General features: G+C 35.9%; 1 protein-coding gene across 4 annotated transcripts in view; it reads right to left on the reverse strand.

The window, feature by feature from the left end:
• ANO10 (anoctamin 10) overlaps positions 1-20123 on the reverse strand; it is a 120140-nt gene that overhangs the window by 79036 nt on the left and 20981 nt on the right. For 3 of the 4 annotated variants that reach the window (XM_068205720.1, XM_068205730.1, XM_068205735.1), the window contains exon 11: positions 19975-20103. In XM_068205720.1, the coding sequence (XP_068061821.1) occupies positions 19975-20103 (129 nt within the window). Of the gene's footprint in view, positions 1-17707; positions 17786-19974; positions 20104-20123 lie in introns of those variants that run through there. The other variant, XM_068205742.1, reaches the window with a different exon arrangement.

The following is a 20123-nucleotide window of genomic DNA, read 5'->3' on the forward strand; positions in this document are numbered from 1 at the left end:
TCATTAATATCATGCAAATTACCTGGACCATGCACTGCATATGCCTCACTGGATGGTAACTATACATTTTCCATGCATTTAGGCATTCTAGCCTTCTCCAACTTTTTCTTATAGCAGTTTCCTAAGAATATATGGAAATATTTTTCAGCTAGTTATTCTGAGACAACCTTTACAGAATTTGAAGGCCACTGACCCCTGATACATTTCAAATTAGATATGCAAATACACGTGACTTACAATGACTCCTTTTGACTGATATGTATAGAGGAGTACTCTTGCAGTAGATTAGCAGGGAAGTTGCCTCTTACAAAGGAGTGGAAAAACCTGAGAGGAAACATGCTGTGAGATCCAGAAAAACAGAAATCTGCCTACAGACTTCTTGCTGGGGGAAGTGAGCCAGAGCTACAAGTCAATAATGTCAATCACACTGGGCAGGGGCTCTCTTCTATGAAAGAAGACAGTTTTTAGCTCAAGAAAACGGATCACATCCCAAATAAGACATTTATACTTGTCCCATTATCTAAGTTAGATAAATAAGGAATTTCAATTCCTCATTTTCCTTCCACCAGTACATGGACTATTGCTCAGCTCTAGTAAAAACAACCCCATCCCTTAACTTCTGTTTCCTAACTTGCAAATACTGAAATTTAATTTTGGTTTAAACCAATTTTAAGAATACATTATCATGTATCAATTGATTATTTTTGTATAAAAAACAGATGCCCTTACAGTGAACATTCTCCTCTGCAAGCACACAAGGAAGCATATAGCAATTAATTATCAAAATTTGTGATTATCCTATCACAAATGTTTGATTTTTCTTCTCTTTCAGATGCACTCTAGTAGATTTGAGGTATTTGCAGCTAATATTCTAAAATAAACCAGTTTCATCAAGAGACAGGGCAATTCACCAGGAAATAAAAACATCATGCAGGGACCAGGCAAATCAGTACCTTCATTTACAATGTGTGAATCCTTCAAGCAGGAAAACCAATTATCAGGTAAAAATAGATCTGCTCACAGCCAGAATGGCCTCAAGCTCACTGGGGGCTTGAATGTGCATTGACCAAAAAAACCTCAAAAAAAACCTCAAAAAAACACACACGCACACAGAGCAGCAGAAAAGTTTATATAAAGTTAGGAAAGCACACATTTGGAAATGGTTGCCAATGCTCTTTGGTAGACAGCAGAAGGCAGTAACAATGGGATGAAAAAGCATAAATACAAAAAACCCAAAGGTTTCTTTAAACAAAGAAACATGCCCCTCACATCTCAGACACAAAGTTTTCAAAGAATGTCCAGCATTCACAGCATCCAATGGTAAAAAGACTTCTCCTATGCAAAACAAAGGCAGTGTTCTGCTACATGTCTTCATAGACAGAGCTGAAACCTAGATTCAAATATGCACCAACACAGAGATTCAAAACCTGAAAACACTTCAAAGATTTCCAGAAGGCAGAGGATGAAGGCTTATGCTATTAAGGGAACATGGCAGAACAGGAGATAGGTCTGGACACAATTTTAATTTGGAATGTATACTTACAATTGGCTAATAGATAGAAAACTGTCAGTATAGTAAGTTTTAACCCTCAAGGTCTTGCAAAACTGTATACTCATTAAGAGACACAAATCACTAGCACTAAATCAGCCCTGAATTACACTTAGAATTAAATCTTGGCATTCACATTTACAATATTGAGTTCATTCTATTTTTTGTTACTAATGTTTATACTAGAAGTAGTAAAAAATTATAAACTATCCACAGCATGGAATTAATTTAGTTGTGTAAATTATAGTGTGTATCTGGAGATACTTAGCTAGTTAATATCTCTTTTTTTTGTAACCTCCATTTGTATTTGTCTCCTGCTCTGAAATAGATCTGTAGGCATTGAGATAACCTCTCCCTATGTTTATCTAGTTTCAGCAGCTTTTCTTAAAACCCTGCACACCCTCTGCCAACGTGCAACCATGTAATCCTCACTGAAGGGCTGATTTTGGTCCTGCTTTGTAGTTTTTCTAAAGACACAGGTAGTGCTTCACCTCCAGTGGCAATGATCATTTATTTGTATTTTCTTAGAGTGAGATGGACTTCAATGATACTAAATTTCAGTAGTTTTGCTGGGCATTAAGATTTCACATTTTACTGAGATTAAACAACTAATTGCTTTTTTTTTTTATTTTTAATAAATTCCAGTTGTCTAAAACAAGGTTTAGACATACCACCTAGCCCTGCACCCTGTATTGACACACTTGCTTCTCTTCCCTTTAATAATTTACAGAGCCTCTTCCAAACCAGATTAGATGCTCTTCCTGCATAGCTACTGACAGTGAAATCATGAATAGGTAACACATTCAATATATTCTGGTCCTCAAATTATAAGCACATTCCTTTTAAGACATTTTAAACATGTCTCAGAAGAACTTGCGTTTTACAAAATTACTGAAGTATTTAATACAATGAAAATACTGTCACTCTTTTTATCCAGATATCTAGTGCCAACAAAAACATGAAGGGATGGAGGATTACTGTTCTTTATGCCTTGTACTAGTATTCAGACTGTTTTTCCTTCTAAGAAAAACACAACAAAACTTTCTATTTAAAGTCAGAAAATTTATAAGTCAGTTTTTGTAATCACAGTAACTTGAGAATTTTAAGAATTCCTGCTCTTGGAATATATTAAAAACATAGACATAATTCTCCCTGAGCTAAGTCTAAGAGAAGTGGCATCAACAACGAATCACACTGCGAATGAGCCAGCCCTGCATTGATTGGCTCCAGAGACAATTCTACAGCTGCCACAGCAACAAGCAGAGGAGCCAGCCAAAAGACCAGAAAAGAAACCCAAAAGCAGGTCAAGGCTTGCAAGCCAGAACTTGGCATCTGGGTCTTACAGCTGTCAGGGATACTTATGAGAGAAGTCACTGTTGTCTACAGATTTTGGAAACAGTTGGGGAACAGGAAGAGGAAAAAGAAAAAAAGCAAATCTATCTACCGTTATTACGAGCCAAGCTACAGCGGAAACCTGATACATGCCACCACTTGTTCTGTGGCCACAGAATTTGTGATACCAAACCACTACACCAATGAGAAAAGTATTACCTGCACAGAAATACAGTTTTGTAGCAATGTGGAACATTAGACTTCCAAGAGATTTTTCTTCTGGAAAAGAATCATCAGTGAACAAGATGGACATAAAAAAATAGACAGCTACTCCTTTTTATGTGTGTATTTCAAAACACAAAATTTTGCCTTCATTTTTTTTTAAGGGGGACAACCTGTCAAATTTTTCTTTAAACTCTCTATTGTCTAACTACTTCCAGCACGAGCTCCAATATGTAATCAACTGTTTCGTTGCCAAGTTGTATGCACTTTTTATTAAAAAAATAAGAAAGAAAAAACAACAAACAAAGAAAACAAAAAACCACAGTTTATCTGAAGATTTCTGAGAAAATATGAAGCTGCACTGTCTTAATTAGGGATTCCATACTACCTAATGACAGACATAAAACTTGGAATGACAACTGCAAATTTCAAGAATCACTAAATAGAATTTGCAGTATCTAAACAAAAGGAGAGACTCAGACCAAGAACTCTAGTTTTGCAAAAATTAATTTAAGTGCATATGCAGGCAAAAATCCAAAGCTAGTGGCAGTTTTTGGGAAAGCTGTCTCCACAGATTCTGTACTGACAAGCCAAGCAACTGCCAAGCAATGTTTCAAAACAAAAGAGAGACTCTTGGAAAGTGCCAAAAGAGATGTTATATTCTGCCATTACAACTCATGCTTTATGAAAAGGAAAGAGAGGACACTTGTACTGGGATTCTCATTGGCACTGTGAATCAGGAACATTCCGTACTAAGCAGATTCCCAGGGAAACACGCACGCTAGCATGGACCGCAAAAATGAAGAAATGTTCAGCTGTGATGAAAATCAAAATAAAAGTAGAAAAAAAGACAATGCAACTTATGTCCAAAAAATGTATAGTTCTGTTAGAGGTGCTTTAATCAGAAGTCAAATGAACAGCAAAACTCTTAAAACACACAATTTGACAGGATATTTGAATTTATTTTCTCCAATCTATTATTCCTTCTGATCAGCCTCTATGTTAAATTGCAGATTGAAATACTATCTCTTATTTCATTTCCTGAGTTTAGAAAAACTAGCTAGTTCATTATATTCTTGAGTTTGTAGTCTGATATCCAGCCCCTGAACGTCACACTTCCATCTGTTTTTCTTGGACTATATGAAGCATCAGAAAGCTGTCTCAAGGCACCCTTCTCCAGAACAATCTTCACTGTTATACAAATAAGCCCTCTAGTGGTAAAACGACTGCGAGACGCACCACATTCAGAGTTTCTGTGCACCATGCCCACTCCAGGATAAAAATCTTACTCTTAAAATACCTCCTAACTAAAGGTGAGCCACTAATAGTCTCTCTACAACCTCTTCTGAAAAGCTATTCATTGAAGATGACAAACTTTATCTTGGGCATGAGTCGTAGCTTTGTTACTGAATACAGAGATAAAAACATAATTATTAAGACAGAAAAGAACTGTCAAAGGTACAGAACAAATTTAGCATAATGTCACAGAACTCCCCAGATTTTATGATTAAGAAGTATGCCAATACAGAAATAATGAACTCCACCATACACTAGCACTTAACTAAGCCCTTTGATTACCAAAATCATGAGTGAATGCTTGCGTTCTTTTCATTCTAAGCTACTGTATTTCCTTTCCCTTCCCTAAGAATATTTATTCTCTAGTTCTGATACTAGTCAGTGACCTGGTAACAAAAACCACTGCCAACACTGACCTATGTTTGTGGCAGTGATTTGCATTATAACTGGCCAAACATTGCCAATGCATCAGATACTTTATCTGAAGCAACTCAGCTTCACACACTGCCGGACTTAACACTGTCAAAAATTCCTAAATATTATGCTAACATTTCATAAGAGAAGACTTAACATGCTATCTAGTTTTAAAATAAAACAGTTATATTTTATATTAGGAAGCATGGGCAAAAACCTCCTATCCACATACTTCTCCTCTAACACAGCAATTCAACAAATTGTTATTACATGAAAAGGAATCTAAAGGGACAGCGATTCTATACTGGCATATATTTCCACATATTCAGCAGTACTAATGAAACAGAATTATCTGTGTGGCCAGATCAGAGCTTGCACTATGTTTTTAATGACTCAAGAGCTCAGTGACAGTACCATGGTGTGTTTGCAACACCACTGCAGGGATAATGAAGGAGACTCTGCTGGGAGAGGTCATTAATCACCTTCCACAAAACACTGCCTGCTTAAGAACACCTCAGACCCCCTTTCTGTTCCAAGTAGAGGTGAGCTTAGGGAATCATGGTGCACCATCAGTTCACGGAACAGACTCCTATCTTTTCTCACTTGACAAGCCTGCAGCCTATCAGGTAGAATTCAAATGGAAGACTTTTTTGGAAGTGCAAGTGCCAGCAAAACTCTACCAACACAACAACAAATTAATTTTTTGGCCTCCATTTAAACCTTTCTTGTGCGATTTCTGCCTATCATGCATATGTCCTGATATAACAGTAAATGGTTATAATTCAAAGAACAGTGGCAGAGGATGAATCTCATATTCTGTTGCAGCTTGACAGATAGAAACTCAGTAATAATATATATTTCTGAATTCCTTGCAAAACCATTCACAAATGAAACTATAGTGCAAAGATGCATAAACTTGAAATGCAGGTTCAGAAGCAACAATAAAAGTAAAATGTAACTACTCTGACGAGACTGATAGCAGTTTTATCACTTTCAAAATACTCCAAATAACTGAATAGGAAAACACACAAATGACTGGAAGATAAAGCCCTCCAATAGTAACTGTTGGCAAGTCTTAGGCTGGAATGTCTATTCTGTGGGGGGCCTACAAAGATCTGCAACAGATTAGATTCCAGTTCAACAGTTTCACTAACAATTTTAGTGATTAAACAGGAAAATTTGCTTAAGAAGTGCATATGATACCAAGCAAGGAGAAATCCAAGTGCTCTGATGAGCATGATTAGAATTCAGCAATCTAGAAAAACTGGACAGTCCTACTAAAGAGAAAAACTGAGGAAACAGTCCCAATGAACAACACAACGTAGCTACGCATTAAAAGATGTGTAGCACTAATTCAGGAAAAAAGTAATATTCAGTACAAGGTTACTGCAGAAAAGACAAAAAACCTTTTGACATGCTAAAAAGAGTATCACATACAACATAAGATGTACCTGAACATTTTTTATATTCAGAAATATGTGCACATGTAGCTTATTTCAGGTATCATCATTTTAAAAGTAGAGACGAATGTGGTAAAAACAAAATAAAGTGTTTTGCAATAACTGATCTGTGAGGAGAAGTTTAAAGACATAAGCTCATGTGATTCAGAAAACAGCAGTTGGAAAGTGATCATGAAAGGAACAGTGACTAAATACTTTTCTACCCTAAAAGTATTAACCAGCTTAACTTGTACTTGGGAGATTTTGGTTAAAAATTCGTGAATCACAAGAAGAGAGAGCTCATAAATAGGTTACTTTGCAAGGCTCAAAGCCCTCATGTCAGCAATCTCGCACTTTTTAAGTCTGGTCAAGATTGCATGATCTGGATTCAGAGCAGCTGAAGAAAAGTTAGATACACCGAACTTAAGGCAGGGTCTACAAAACACTTTAAATCTTCATTCCCCAATCAGCCAGGCTGGCAGAGCTGTTACATGGTACTGCAGCTCCTCCACCTTCAAACCGCCATCCTCAATTTCTCCTGATGAAAAATGGGGCAAACAGCAGCAGAGGGAGAATGATGCACACCCGAGCCCTGTCCTGCCAAAGTGAAGCTTTTTCTGAGTTACACACTGAAACACTAGGTAGCCCTCTCAGGCCCTGAATGGTTTTGACACTGGTTTTCCAAATGCAGCTAAATTCTGTAATATAAAGCATATTAGAAAGGTATTGATGGCAAAGGTGCAGTTTATAGCTACAGATGGCAGTAGGCCTAAGGAATCTAACATGCATTGACCTCTAAGTCTTGACTTTTTGCCAAAATATTGAAGCTACCATTGTGTGCTATACAATGCATACACATGCATAAGGACATTTTTGTACCAGCAGAATTCATCAGTATAATTGTACAAGGGCAGTATCTTGAGGCAATGCACTAAGAGAAAATGACAAAAGAGGAGGCATCTTTTGTTTGAAACAGAGTCAACAAAGTTTTAAGACTTCCCCTAAACTCTTAAAAGAATCCATAATACAGCTTTTTTTACATATTAGCCACAATTACTCTGTGGGATGAAAAGAAGCATCTGTCTTTTTCTGTGGATTCCAAGACTATATCGTATCACTCACTAAATCTCTGCAGCTCAGATGTCTTCAGAGGGAAGCTGAGCAAAGCAAGATGCAGGTGCCATTATTAATGCAATGTGACATTGAAAAGGAAACTGGATTTCCTCCTCCTTTTTGTTCCGTTTCTGGTAGAAAGGCAATTCTTACATTTAGCTTCCCTAGCAAAGAATTTGAGAAATATATCATACAGCTGTATATATATACTCAAGCTGTATATAATCCTACACTTCAGCTTCAGAAGACACTTTACAACACAGAGCTTTTGGTCCCTTGCTTCAGAAATTCTTTTGTATTTAAACTGCGTGACTATAGATACTATCAATCTCAGAGTTTAATCTACATGGAGAGTGGGAAGGAAGAGCAAGTTGCCAGCACTGTTATTCACCCACCATCAGGAACAATTAGGAAGGGAGGGGAAGGGACATGAAAAGCAGGCTTAAAACGCAGTGCATTTGAAGCTTCTTATTTTAAAGATTTATACCAAAATAAAATTATTAAAATATTGTAACAGAGCATCCATATGAGGAAGTGCACCCCTAATATTTCTTCTTCAGCATTACTGTTAACTTCTCTGGCTAGCTGAGGTCTTGGTATAACCATCACAGCCCCTGAGGTTGCTTGGAAAGCCTGATCAATTTGAAAGACTCATAAAAAGAGAACAACAAAACGATACAAGGCTCTACCCATATACAGCAAATTCAGAACTTGCAATTCCAGCCACACCAATACAATACCATCCCGTTGGCACAGAACTGCAGTCTCACAGGAAATTACCAGTCTGTTTTGTGCTACATGTAGCTGCCAAGATAAACACTAAAATAACTACAAATCCTAAAGAGGCAGATCCACTCATTCCTGCTGACATACCCACAGTCAGTTTTATTTGGCCATGACAGGACCTTCCAGTTCATGCAGCTATTAGCATAATGGTACTAGTTTCCCTTTTCCACCTGCTGTCTCCTTGGGGAGGAATATGGCTACATCCCATCCTCACTACCAGCTGTGCTCTTGACTCTTAAAGGACAGGCTGCAGTCAGAATGTAGAAGTCATTACAGTCTATTCTAATTACAGAGAGTGAAACAGAAACAGGAGCACTGACAGGAATAGTCTATAATCTGTTTTGTGGATTCCTTTGTTCACATGTAAGGAGTTCACCCTCAAATCATGCTTATATATGCATTTTATGTTTTTAAAAATAATGTAATACACTTTCTACAGAATTCATTTGTTAAACTGTCATCAAGACCACTGGAAAGATGTCACACTAATACCCATCACGTTTCTCCTACTTCGTCCTGCAATTCCTAAAATTGCACATGAAGTGAAGCAGGACTGCCAAATGGAACCAATGTTAGTGTGGACTGATACTTCCATGTGTTTTCAACATATTATAGTTCAAGATGTATTCATAATTTTTCCTGTGACAAATCACTCTTGGTATATCATCTTTTTTTCTTAAACAAAGCCTCTTAGAAGGCTAGAAGAACAAAAAAAGTATTTGGTTTCAATAACTTTACTTGCTAAGCTGTAAGAGTAAAAATCTAAACATTTCCTGTAATAAACTGTTTTTTCCAATTTCCTTGGATTCTAAAACAAGTTTGTCTCAGATTTTTCAGTGGTTATGAACTTCTAAAAAATACAAAATATGCTGAGATGCAGATTAACTGTAGTATCACAAACTATACTTCAAGTTTAATAAAAGATACCCTAATATTTGACATTGGTTTATCCATAATCCATTTACCAGGCACATATGCACACACTTTTCATCATACAACAAATCCTCTGACTAAAACTAATCTTGATCAAACATAATATGGTTTATGAATTCTCAGCAGCATCTATCTGTATCTCCTTTGTGTAATTCATTGTAGAGATTTAGCTGATTATAGGCAAGCATGCTGAATCTCCCTTGATTTCAAAAGGACTGTTCGTGGCATAAAAAAAGCAGGACACACCTCACAGCTTGCACACTGCCACAATACATGAAAAATCCTTTTGAAAATTACATATCATTCCACTAATTTCTTCTCATCAGAGGAGAGAAAATCTGAATTGACACCTTCTTCCACTGTAAGATAAAAATTCAGGGCACAGGGCACAAATGCAGTAATTAAGTCCCAGTTCTTCTGACATTTACTTTCTAGCATGACTCATGACCACCTTCAGCCTGTGTTTTCAGAAAGACTATTAAAAACCCCCAACAAACTCTCTGCTACAGCCTTTCATTCCAGTACTTCATTTTCTTGAACAATTTGAGTTCCAAAATCAGTTTTCATCTAAGTGTGCCAGGTGGCATTTAAAAAACAAAACAAAGGAAATGGAAAAAAAATTCATAAACCCAGATTTTACAAAGCACATGATGCTTCAGAGCTTTTTTCAAAAAAGGGTTGGGAGGGTAAAAACTATAGCCACAAATTACACTCATTTTTAAATAAAATACTATAGAATTCATGCTGCAAGCTTCCAATAAATGACTACTAATTATGTTTACAACACTGAGCAGGTATGTAAAGAAGTCAACAACATGAGTACCAAAGCTGACCCAGAAGGTTTAACACTCCAAACAAGAATGTTGGAAGTTATTGCAAAGAATTTTAGTACAGGAAAGGTGAATTCTTCTGCAATTTTCTAACTAGGAAACATGTGAACAACAATATTATATTATTAAGACTCTTTCTGTAAAGAGGTTTTTATATCTAATCAACAATACAGAGGCTCCAACATGTTTGGCTTTATCCTGCTATTTATAGTCAGTTTTACTGATTTCTGATTCTCCATCTCTTTTCCAGCTGCAGCTGCAAACATTTTCTACCCTACCTGCTCAGAGCCACTGATTTTCACTCTTAATCACTGGAGGATACAAATGACAAAGTGTATTTATTGTCCAGTGCTGCACACAGTTTAAAAACCAAACAAACCAACCAAAACATACCATGTTAGACAAAGAAATCATAAAAATATTTTCCTGGACACAGGAAAACATTGCAGTCCCTAAAAAAGGAACACTCCTAGTAAGTACAATACAAAGTAACACTATTGCAAACTGCATCAGAGATAAACGGATATACAGTGGAGCCCTATAGCTCTACCTATTCACAGATTCCTAGGAAAAGCCATTATTCAGGCTTGTGCTGACAGCTACAGGTAGCGCATTTGCAGAGAATTATTTAAATAATTTAAGAGAATAAACTAATACATTATTTACAAAACAATTCAGCTTCATGAAATGCTAAGCTGGTCTTGAAATGGTCGCTAAGCAAAAAGGCTTTGAATGTTCATACTCTGTCTTGTCATTAAACAATTACTAATCCTAATCAAGTGGAAAGTAAACAATTAATATTAATAGGTATTAACTTGGCTTTTGTCTGGATGTTCAAGTTCCAACTGCCAGCAAGGAAGTGTATTCAGCATATTCAGGGTTGAGCTGGAAATATTTACATATTAAAGGAAACTTCTTTGTGGGAAATATTAAACTAAGTGGGTTTTAAGAGATCTGAAAGTCTGATTCTTTAAAATGTCTTGTAATTGTCTGCAAAGATCTGTTCTCTATTCATCCTCCCTTTTGAAGTTTTGTCATTCTGGCATCCTTCCACAATCCCAGAAGAAACAGGAAAAAATATTCTTACTCTGTCTTGTCCTGCTGTTCTTCCAGGCTGACACTTCTGAAGCCCTTATTACCATAGTTAAGAAATGTGCTCTCTTCCTAAAGTACCTCCCCGATCCAACCTTCCTAATAGGAATACAGCAGTATCTAGCAGATAATGGTAATTCACAAGGAATGGCACCGTCTCAGACACATCCATTTCTGATTCCTACTGAAGGAACACTGAAGTACCCTTCTGGAAAGTTCAGATCTTTTTAGCTAACTAGAACTTGACACCTTTGTGGCTCCCCGTTTCTACCATCACCCAGCTGACAGCAAGAAGAGAGTATTACCTTTTTGCTATCATTGTTTCTACTGAGACACCTACAAGGTTTTCTCACAGTGAGAAGGCTTCCTGTGCTCTTAACCTTCACTATAATGTCACAACCACACTCACAAAATCCAACTTAAAAATTAAAAATGCTTCTCAGACAGAAAAGACAATTGAAAAAAAAGCACAGAGAAAACCTATGAAAATTCAGAGTAGAACCAATACACATGGTAATTAGCTATGATGCCAAGAGTATATCAACATTAGCTGCTTAAGTAGCATTTTAATAGAGGATAATTCAAATTCTTTTGAAAAAGTAGGTACACCATTGTATAAAAGCATTGCACACTTTCACAGGCAGCTCTGGCCAGATCATTTTCATTTATTAGACAGGTTACACTGCAAATCACCAGATTCTGGGAATTAATTTTGAAAGGGCGTGACTATATAGTTGGCTGTACTAATTTACTCTTCCCTTGGCCTCTGCTGCAGAAAGGATCCTGGCCTAGAAAAACCCCTGACCTGATCTAGCTCAGCCATCCTTTGCACATCGTCTTCTTTAAAGATAAAAATCACATTCTGAATTAGGTCAGCAAGGAATGAATATTACTGTCAAAATGCTCTAGTTGGGGCAGACACAGTAGTAAAATACATTAACACATTCCAGCTATCAGGGTTGAAAAACCTGATGCAGTAACTTGATTTCTTGCTGTCCTACACATAAGTGCCCATTTATTCAACACATTCCAGTGTTTGTACACAGTTTGAAGAGCACAATTCATTGTGATTGTTTTTCAATTTCAAACATAGCAAACTGAGAACCTGAAAATGGAAGGGTTTGAGTAAAGAACAGAAAATAAAGAGAAATGAAAGAAAATTAGTCACAAAGAGAAATAACTGTTTTAAGCTCTGAGACTTTCAAAAATCCGTTGGACTATTTAAGCATAGATGTTAACAAGCTTGTTCATTTCTATACTAGCAGAAAGCTAGAGATCAAACTTGTTTAGGTCTTCAAATTTTTTAGCATTTGTTTTCATTCTGACACACTTTTGGCATTAAGCTTTATTATTCAAAGTGACCAAAAAATCAGCACTAAATCAGAATTAGTATCTCAAAAGAACCAGTAGATGGCAATAAAAAGATCTGTGATAAATTCTGATTTTGCAAATAAATATAATCTGTAGAAATGTACAACCAGAGAAACTGGAATTTTTTAAATCTCATTGATATGGTTCTAGGAGGCTTCTTGAAGCAGCTACGATTTGTAAAATTTTATACAGACAAATCCATGAATCTTTCCCCACATCTGGAGAAAAAAAAAAAAACAACCCTGAGAACAACCTTTAACTCAGAAGAATAACTTACCTGAATTTTTCTTCACTTTATATTAAAACTAAAGCTACGATTTCAAGATGCTTTTGCAAACTAATATGAATATTAAATGCACTGATATTTGACTTTATTTTTACTCTTAAAATATTGCCAAACAGTAAAATAAGCAACTAGCAGAATTTGTTAAGTCTTTAGGCACAGTCTTTATGTAAGTCTTTATAGCTTTAGAAGCTTTCATTAAGTCTCACACCGAGGCTATTCAGCAACTACTGGAAATCTTTGCCAGAGTTTCAGCTCGAAGTTAAAATATCAAACTATTTTTCTGTCTCACAATTTCAATTCTAGGAATAAACTGCAGTGGCTTACCTGTCTAGCAGAAAATAAAAAAAAAAAAAAATCAAACTCCTATTTTGCATTGTATTAAAACATACATATTAGATTTTTAAAGGAGGGCTTTTAGATATGATTTCTATATATATATATATTAATTAAATGTTTGCAGCTGAGGTACAGGTATTCTAGAACAGAACAATATGTTAATTGAAATCACTAGTGCTTTGTATTACTCTTTTTTAATATTCAGCATCAGTAATGCCGCATTTTTCAATTTTCCTGTGTTTTTCCATTTTCACCATGTCCAAGCATAAATAAGTCTTGGCTAGGATGTCTGTTTCACTGAAATAAAATACTTGATGAATTAAATCACCAAGTATTTTCCAAAAAACAAACCTTAAAGCTGTCAGTAAGGTTTTCACCTTACCACAAAACATTTTTGAAAAACAGATTTATATTTAACCCCCTAATTAGTATTTTCTCATTATAAGTAAATAATCAATTATTTTTTCATATGCATTTAACTATTAGGAAGAAAATGAAACCACACATCAAGTATTTCCCACTATGTACTCTACCTTACAGTTATATCTAAAAACTGACAAACTACTCAGGTTATAAATGTAGTATATATGCATACATGTCAGTATGGAAAAAAACGCATTACCACAAAAAAGAATTAACACATGGAAAGAGATACCTCAAGACTGCTGTCAAAAAAAAAAATTCAGCAATAAGAAAGTTAAAAGAGTTGCCTAACACTCCCAGAAATTATTTTATCTGATTAAAGAGCAAATACATTGAAGACAAATAAAGAATACACACTGCAATTAGCAGAAAGACCTAAGAGGATAAGCATAAATTAAAAGCACTTTTTTTTAAGTGGCACTGACAATTTGGAAAGCAGAGACTGAAAATTTGGAGGGGGTGTGTTGGAAAGCCATGTACAGGGTTGAAAAACCTGACATATGAGCACAGGTTGAAGAAACTCAGTTTGTTACATTTAGATAAGAGAAGACTTGGATGGGTGGGTAAGATCTAATCACTGTCTTCCAGCGCCTAACAGGTAGTTTTCAAGAAGACAGGGGTACCCTCTTCACAAAGTTGCACAGTGAAAGAACAAGAGGTCATGAACTACCAAATTGCACCAGAGAAGTTTTTTTTCTACCCATAAGAAAAAAGCCCTGTTATTTGCCATAAGAACAATTAAACAGTGGACCAGGCTGCCCAGAGAAGTGGTTGACTTTCCCTCACTGGTAGTGCTCAAGTCTTAGCTTATCTTGATAAAGACACTGAGAACTTAACCCAGGGTCCTGCTTTCAGCAGAAGGTTTGGGCACATAATCTCCAAGAGTCCCTTCCACCTACACTGCTCTTTAACTCCATATGTGAAACTCTGCAGCTCCTATATCCTACGTTGGGTTCTGGCAATAAGACAGAAATAATTTAGCAAAAACACCACTGTATGCACTGCTGTTATGCTCCAACCTTTGCACTTCTGTAACTCCATCAGTATCAAAGGATTTATACATGTATGTATACTGATGCAGCCTGTTTTTCTGCATTTTTTCCCAGTTCCTTTTCTACTAAAGTTGGCCCTTACATAAATGTATATTTAGCATATGTTCTAAACCCCAAACTCTTGAGTTCTACATGAACAAAGCTATTTGCTCCACACATGCAGCACACTACACCATGCAGGACCATGCCTCACTTCCACTGGCCAGAATGGAGTAAAGTACATTACTGCCAGGAAATAATTCAACTGTTTTGTAAAAAAAAAAAAAAAAAAATTACCCAGCTTTACCAGGAGAACACAAACTGCACTGAAATCTGTTGCAAAATATGAAAACAAATTTAAAGAAAAGAAAAAGGGGAAATTACTTTAATTTTGACAACAATCCACCTAATTTTGCTTTTGCTCAGAAAGTGGATGGAAAAGAACTTCAACTGTATTCAGGATACAATGTTGACTGATTTTCAAGTTTGTGGAGAATGCAAAGTATGATGATGCCTAGAAGTAGATGATAAATATACCTTGTCATCCACTACAAGTCAAAATGTTTGACTCTGGTAGTTTTTCCCAGTTTCTCTGGCACACCATTCCAGAAACAACTGTCAAGCTTACCACTGAGCTGAGTGTAGGGACCACTACATCAAGATTGTTCAGCAGAAGCTTGTGGCAAGCACATGTGCTTATCACAGAAGCTCAAAGAGCTTCTGATCTACATGAGGAGACCTTTGATGAAAAAATACACTTAATGAAATGGAATTCTAAAGAAAAGTTGTATACCAGGCAACTCTCAATTACTTTGACTTTCAATCAGCTTTATTGACACACTATGATTCCTGCTTTCCAGCCTTTTATAAACAGACCATCAGCTCCTTCTCACTCAGAAAAACCAAAGCTTAAGAAAGGATTATTTCCTTTATTCTACTCCATACTTCTTACATAACTGATTTTTCAATACAGGTTTTTCTACGATGCTGATAAAGATCTATGTCCTTATAGAGGACACCATGAAATTAAATCAACACAGACCAACTGTTTAAGCCATGTTTACTACAAATACACCACCCATGTCTCTATGCAAAGGTCCTCATTTTAATCTACAGCACATCTGATTACATTCTTCCCAAAATCTTGTTTCTAGATGGTAATGTCAGATTTTATATTACCATTATCAAGAAGGTTTTTCATTACTACTGAGTATTTCCAAGCTAATTCGCAAATCCCTCATGTGACGTAGAACATCCAGGCTAAGTGCACTTCTGCAAAAAACCTTTCCATTAGTTTACTACACTTCAGAGCTGGATACAGGAGTTCTTTTGGAAGCTAGGACACATTAATGAGGAGCTGTACCTCACAGCTACTGCTTCAAAACACCACTACTGACATACTGTTAGAAGGAAAAATGACTCTGTAAGAGCTGTACTTAAGAGTAGAACTGATTTCTTGAACTCAGCTCTTAGAGTAGTCCCGACACTTATTTAATTCACATTCCTTAAATTTATCAGAGTCCACATTAAAAAGAAACAGTCATCAGGAACAAAACTCTTTGACAAAAATTTTTGCTAGAAAAAATTTAAAAAGCACTGCAGAATTAAAGTTACAGTTGTTTTAACCTACCTCCCTAACTATGCACCAAGTTTCTTCAGAGTTCTTTCTTTTTTTTTTTTGTGGTTCAAATCAGTGTAGGCAGTCAGAAGTGATCTGGAACAGTTTCATGCAAGCACAGATGCGTGCTTGGAATGTCCTACTTTGCACCTGAATTCACACCAGAATTACGTGTCTATGGTGAAGTCTGAATAACTAAACACACAATGCTATACAACTGTTTTAAAATTATGTTAATAAGGATTTATTGTTTCCTGCTTTAAGGGCATTCAGCTACTTCTTTTTGTTTGAAAACTGCACTGGCTGCACTCAGTTAGCATCCATCCATAAGTAAAAGAGGGGAGTTTCATCATTCTGCTTCTGGTTCAAATCACGTTGCCATGGAAGCAGATGTTGAATTGATGAAAATAGGTCAACTGTTCAAAAAAAATCACTAGCTTAATACTTTAAAAATTATTATTATATTTTATTATTTTAATGTTTGCCAGTATTTTCAAATTGGTAATATTTTATTCTGTGGTATTCTAATTAACATTTACTTCACTCACACAATACATATTCCCACCAAAAATGCAGATAGTATCAGAGTTAAGAGTTGTTAATGGGAAAAAAATATTTTGCATAAATCAGCAGGGGCTGGGTACAGAATGCTTACAAGAATATCACACACAGTTCTTTGTTACTTCAGTAGTGTGATGTTAAATGTTGCCATATAAACTGTTTCCATTTGAAGAGGATTAGTATTATTATTAAAAAGCACTAGCATTTTTTTAAAAAGAAAACAAAAAAAATCAACATTGCTAATACCTATGTTTGGCTTTGACAGCAACAGTGCTTTTCCGTTTATTTTGCATCAAACAGATATAGAAATACTCAACTGAAGTCTCAGTTACTAAAAACTTACTAAAATACTTAAAGATAGCTAAGATTTAAGTAGGTTAACCCATCAATAGAACACGTGAAAATACACATAGCCAACTCAAAGAAATTTTTCTCTTAACATTTTCAAACTGCCTGCCAAGATGCTGTCAAAATAGCACAAACACACAGTAAAATGTTCATCTTCACCTGCAGTAAACATCAGAAAATAGCTCACCTGCATCATGTTTTTCTGAATCTCTGCTAGGTGATCTAAAACACTTTTCTATCAACACTCTGACACATCTGAATTTCTTTCTGCCTTGACATTGACATACTTTAGATGCATCAGGTATGTCCTAGAAGTTTAATGCAATATATTCTGTTCCTGAATACTTCTTTACAACTAAAAGGCAGAGTTTAATCATAAATAAAGGCGCATGGGAATACTGCCAGTACATGAGATTTGTGCTCCTTTCATAGTTCAGAGATCTTTCTGTAGATTAAGTGATATTTAAAGTAAAAAGGCTCAGTGGTGCAGAAGTCCTGCAAATTTAATCCAGCACAAATCTACCACAGCACTGCTGGGTCTCCCACACACCGCTGCTCCTGCCCTGCTCCCTAGTGAACAGGGTCTGACAACTTCTCCCACACCAATTCCCTGATCTGTTTCATCATGCACCAGGTAAAAGAAAGTCCCAGTGCAACAGATAAGATGGGAGTAAATACACAGGAAGCAAAAGCAAAAACATCCCCATCTCTTGAAGCTGACATAAATCTATACTGCTGCTGTTCATAGACCCACAGCATCCAGTAATCCTCTTTTCTTCGAACCTTTTGTAATCAATGTTTTAACCTGAAATATGTACAACAGAACTGATTTTAAAAAAATCTGTAACAAAGAACACGTTTAACTGTCAACACAACTGAAACAATTTTCAACAGAAATAAAATTTATGTTTGATGTGCTCATGTTCATATAGTTTTTTAAAAATAAATTTCTGCATAAAATGTGTTTCACTTTGGAGAACACTTTTTGACTTTAGAAAGCTCAAAATTTGTGTTATTAAACTTTTTGCAATATTGTACGACCTGAACTATTCTCCATCTCTTTATAAACTAAAACAAACCAACAAAAAAACCCCAAACCCTACACCTGTGAAGATATTAAAAACTGTTTAAAATGTACTGAAAGAATGGCCTTAAGGAGACTACGGAAGTCTTACATTTCGTATTCAGTATTTTTGGAACTGTTTATAACCAACCAACAACATTCCAAAAAAATCACATGACTCATTATGCTCCAGAAACATATTGTAAGGCTCACATGTTGGTCTTGTATCTCTCTGTTTTGTCAGACAATAAACAGCTGGTAATAACAGAAAAACAACCTCCCAAAAAAAATCAGACCAGCATATTTAAAATCAGGCATAGTGGATACTTCTGATTAAAACTTTTTTAATAGATCTTTTCTGACCACTGCATTATGGCTTGTTGTTTGGTTGTTTTGGATTTTTTTAATTAAGCAGAATAATTAGAGAAAACTTGACTTTTCTTTAACCTAATTAATACCTTTAATTTCTTCTGGCTGGTCCAGCATTAGCCTCCAACAGTCCCTTCATACAATGATAATTGTAGATTGGTGGTTTTCACCAAAATTGTTTCTATATATAAGACAACATTTTCCCCTCTCCCCCCCTCAGTACTAATTTACCTTTTCCATCCAAACTTTCTTCCCTTTGTTTTCTGAATCTCCCTTTCCACAGCATTTATAGGTAATTTGAGATACAATGCTAAGGAGTTCCAAGAGCTACCTAATTATTATGCTGCAGTTCCTGTTCCCAAAAGGGTTGCACATAAACAGAATTTAAATTTAGAGAAAAATGCTGCTATTTTCCTTTGGTCTACCAAGAAACAGAGGTCTGCCTAGAGATCAAATAGCCAGCTTCACATTTAAACAGAGAAAAGACTAACACGCAACAGGCAAAGGCAAAACCAGCCCCATCTCTGAGCTGTCAGAAATCCATACTGCTTACATCCAGTTGTCACAGTATTACCTCTCTAGGTATGTTGTCCAGTAATGAGCTGTATCATTACATTTGACTTGCTAAATTAGTTTTATATTAAAACTACACCTCACTGAGGTTAACGTAAATGTCAATATGTGCATAATAGAAGAGCGCATCAGGCTGCCTGTAGATGCAAATTTCAGCAAACCAATTGACATGATTCATATTTACAGCTAACTGCAAACCTTAAGGCTTGGAAAATAAAACTCAAAGCAAGCTCATAATTCATTGCAAACACTTAATAGCTGTAAAATGAACAAAAAATAAATATATGATCCTGATGCACCTCTGTAAGGTGATGCACTTTTGTAACTACACATACAAAATCCAGACCTTTTGCCATGAGAAAAGTAATGCAGTTTCTAAAATAGAATAATGGAAAGTCAAGGTAATGCAATATAAGAAAGCCCTCAAGGAAAGAATTATAAGGGCAAAGTCCTGCAACATCAGTTCTGTAAAATACCCACATTCATCCCTCCATGTTTGAAAAGGAATGACACTGATGTGCTTACCACATGGAATTAGGAGAAGATTAAACCCAAATGCTGTTACAAGCACAAATATTTACAGTCATGACACATAGTTGTTTCAGATAAGCCCTGTAGGATACATCCATAAAGATTATGTAGGAAGTCTTTTTAAGATATGCTGGGGTCACAACCCAAGCAGAGAAATAAACAGTTCACAGAAATGTGATTATTTTGCTTCTTGAAATAGCACTACTAAATAGTTGAAGTACATGAAGCAACAAATCCATGGTATCTTGGGAATGCTTGGGAAAGTATGGTGACAGCATTCACAGTAAATGAAAACACAGAAGAGAAAGAAATCAAAAAGAAAGACTTTGAAACACTTCTTTGATAGGGAAATCTTTATTTCCTACAAACATAAGATGTGAGGTAAAGTCTAATTCCTCCTATCATTTCCACTGATTGTGTTATTTGCTGCAACATGCATTTTTTGAAGGCAGACTTACCTCTACCAATGCCACAGTCAGAACAAGGTCCATTTTTGAGTCTGGGAAAAGGGCGTCCACTTCTGGAGACATTCCAATCAGTATACAATTAGTTACAACGGATATTACACTCATAGTTTCAAAGGCCAACTGAAATAAAAATATATTTA

Source organism: Anomalospiza imberbis, chromosome 1, assembly GCF_031753505.1.
Source record: "Anomalospiza imberbis isolate Cuckoo-Finch-1a 21T00152 chromosome 1, ASM3175350v1, whole genome shotgun sequence".
NCBI classification, from domain to species: domain Eukaryota; kingdom Metazoa; phylum Chordata; class Aves; order Passeriformes; family Viduidae; genus Anomalospiza; species Anomalospiza imberbis.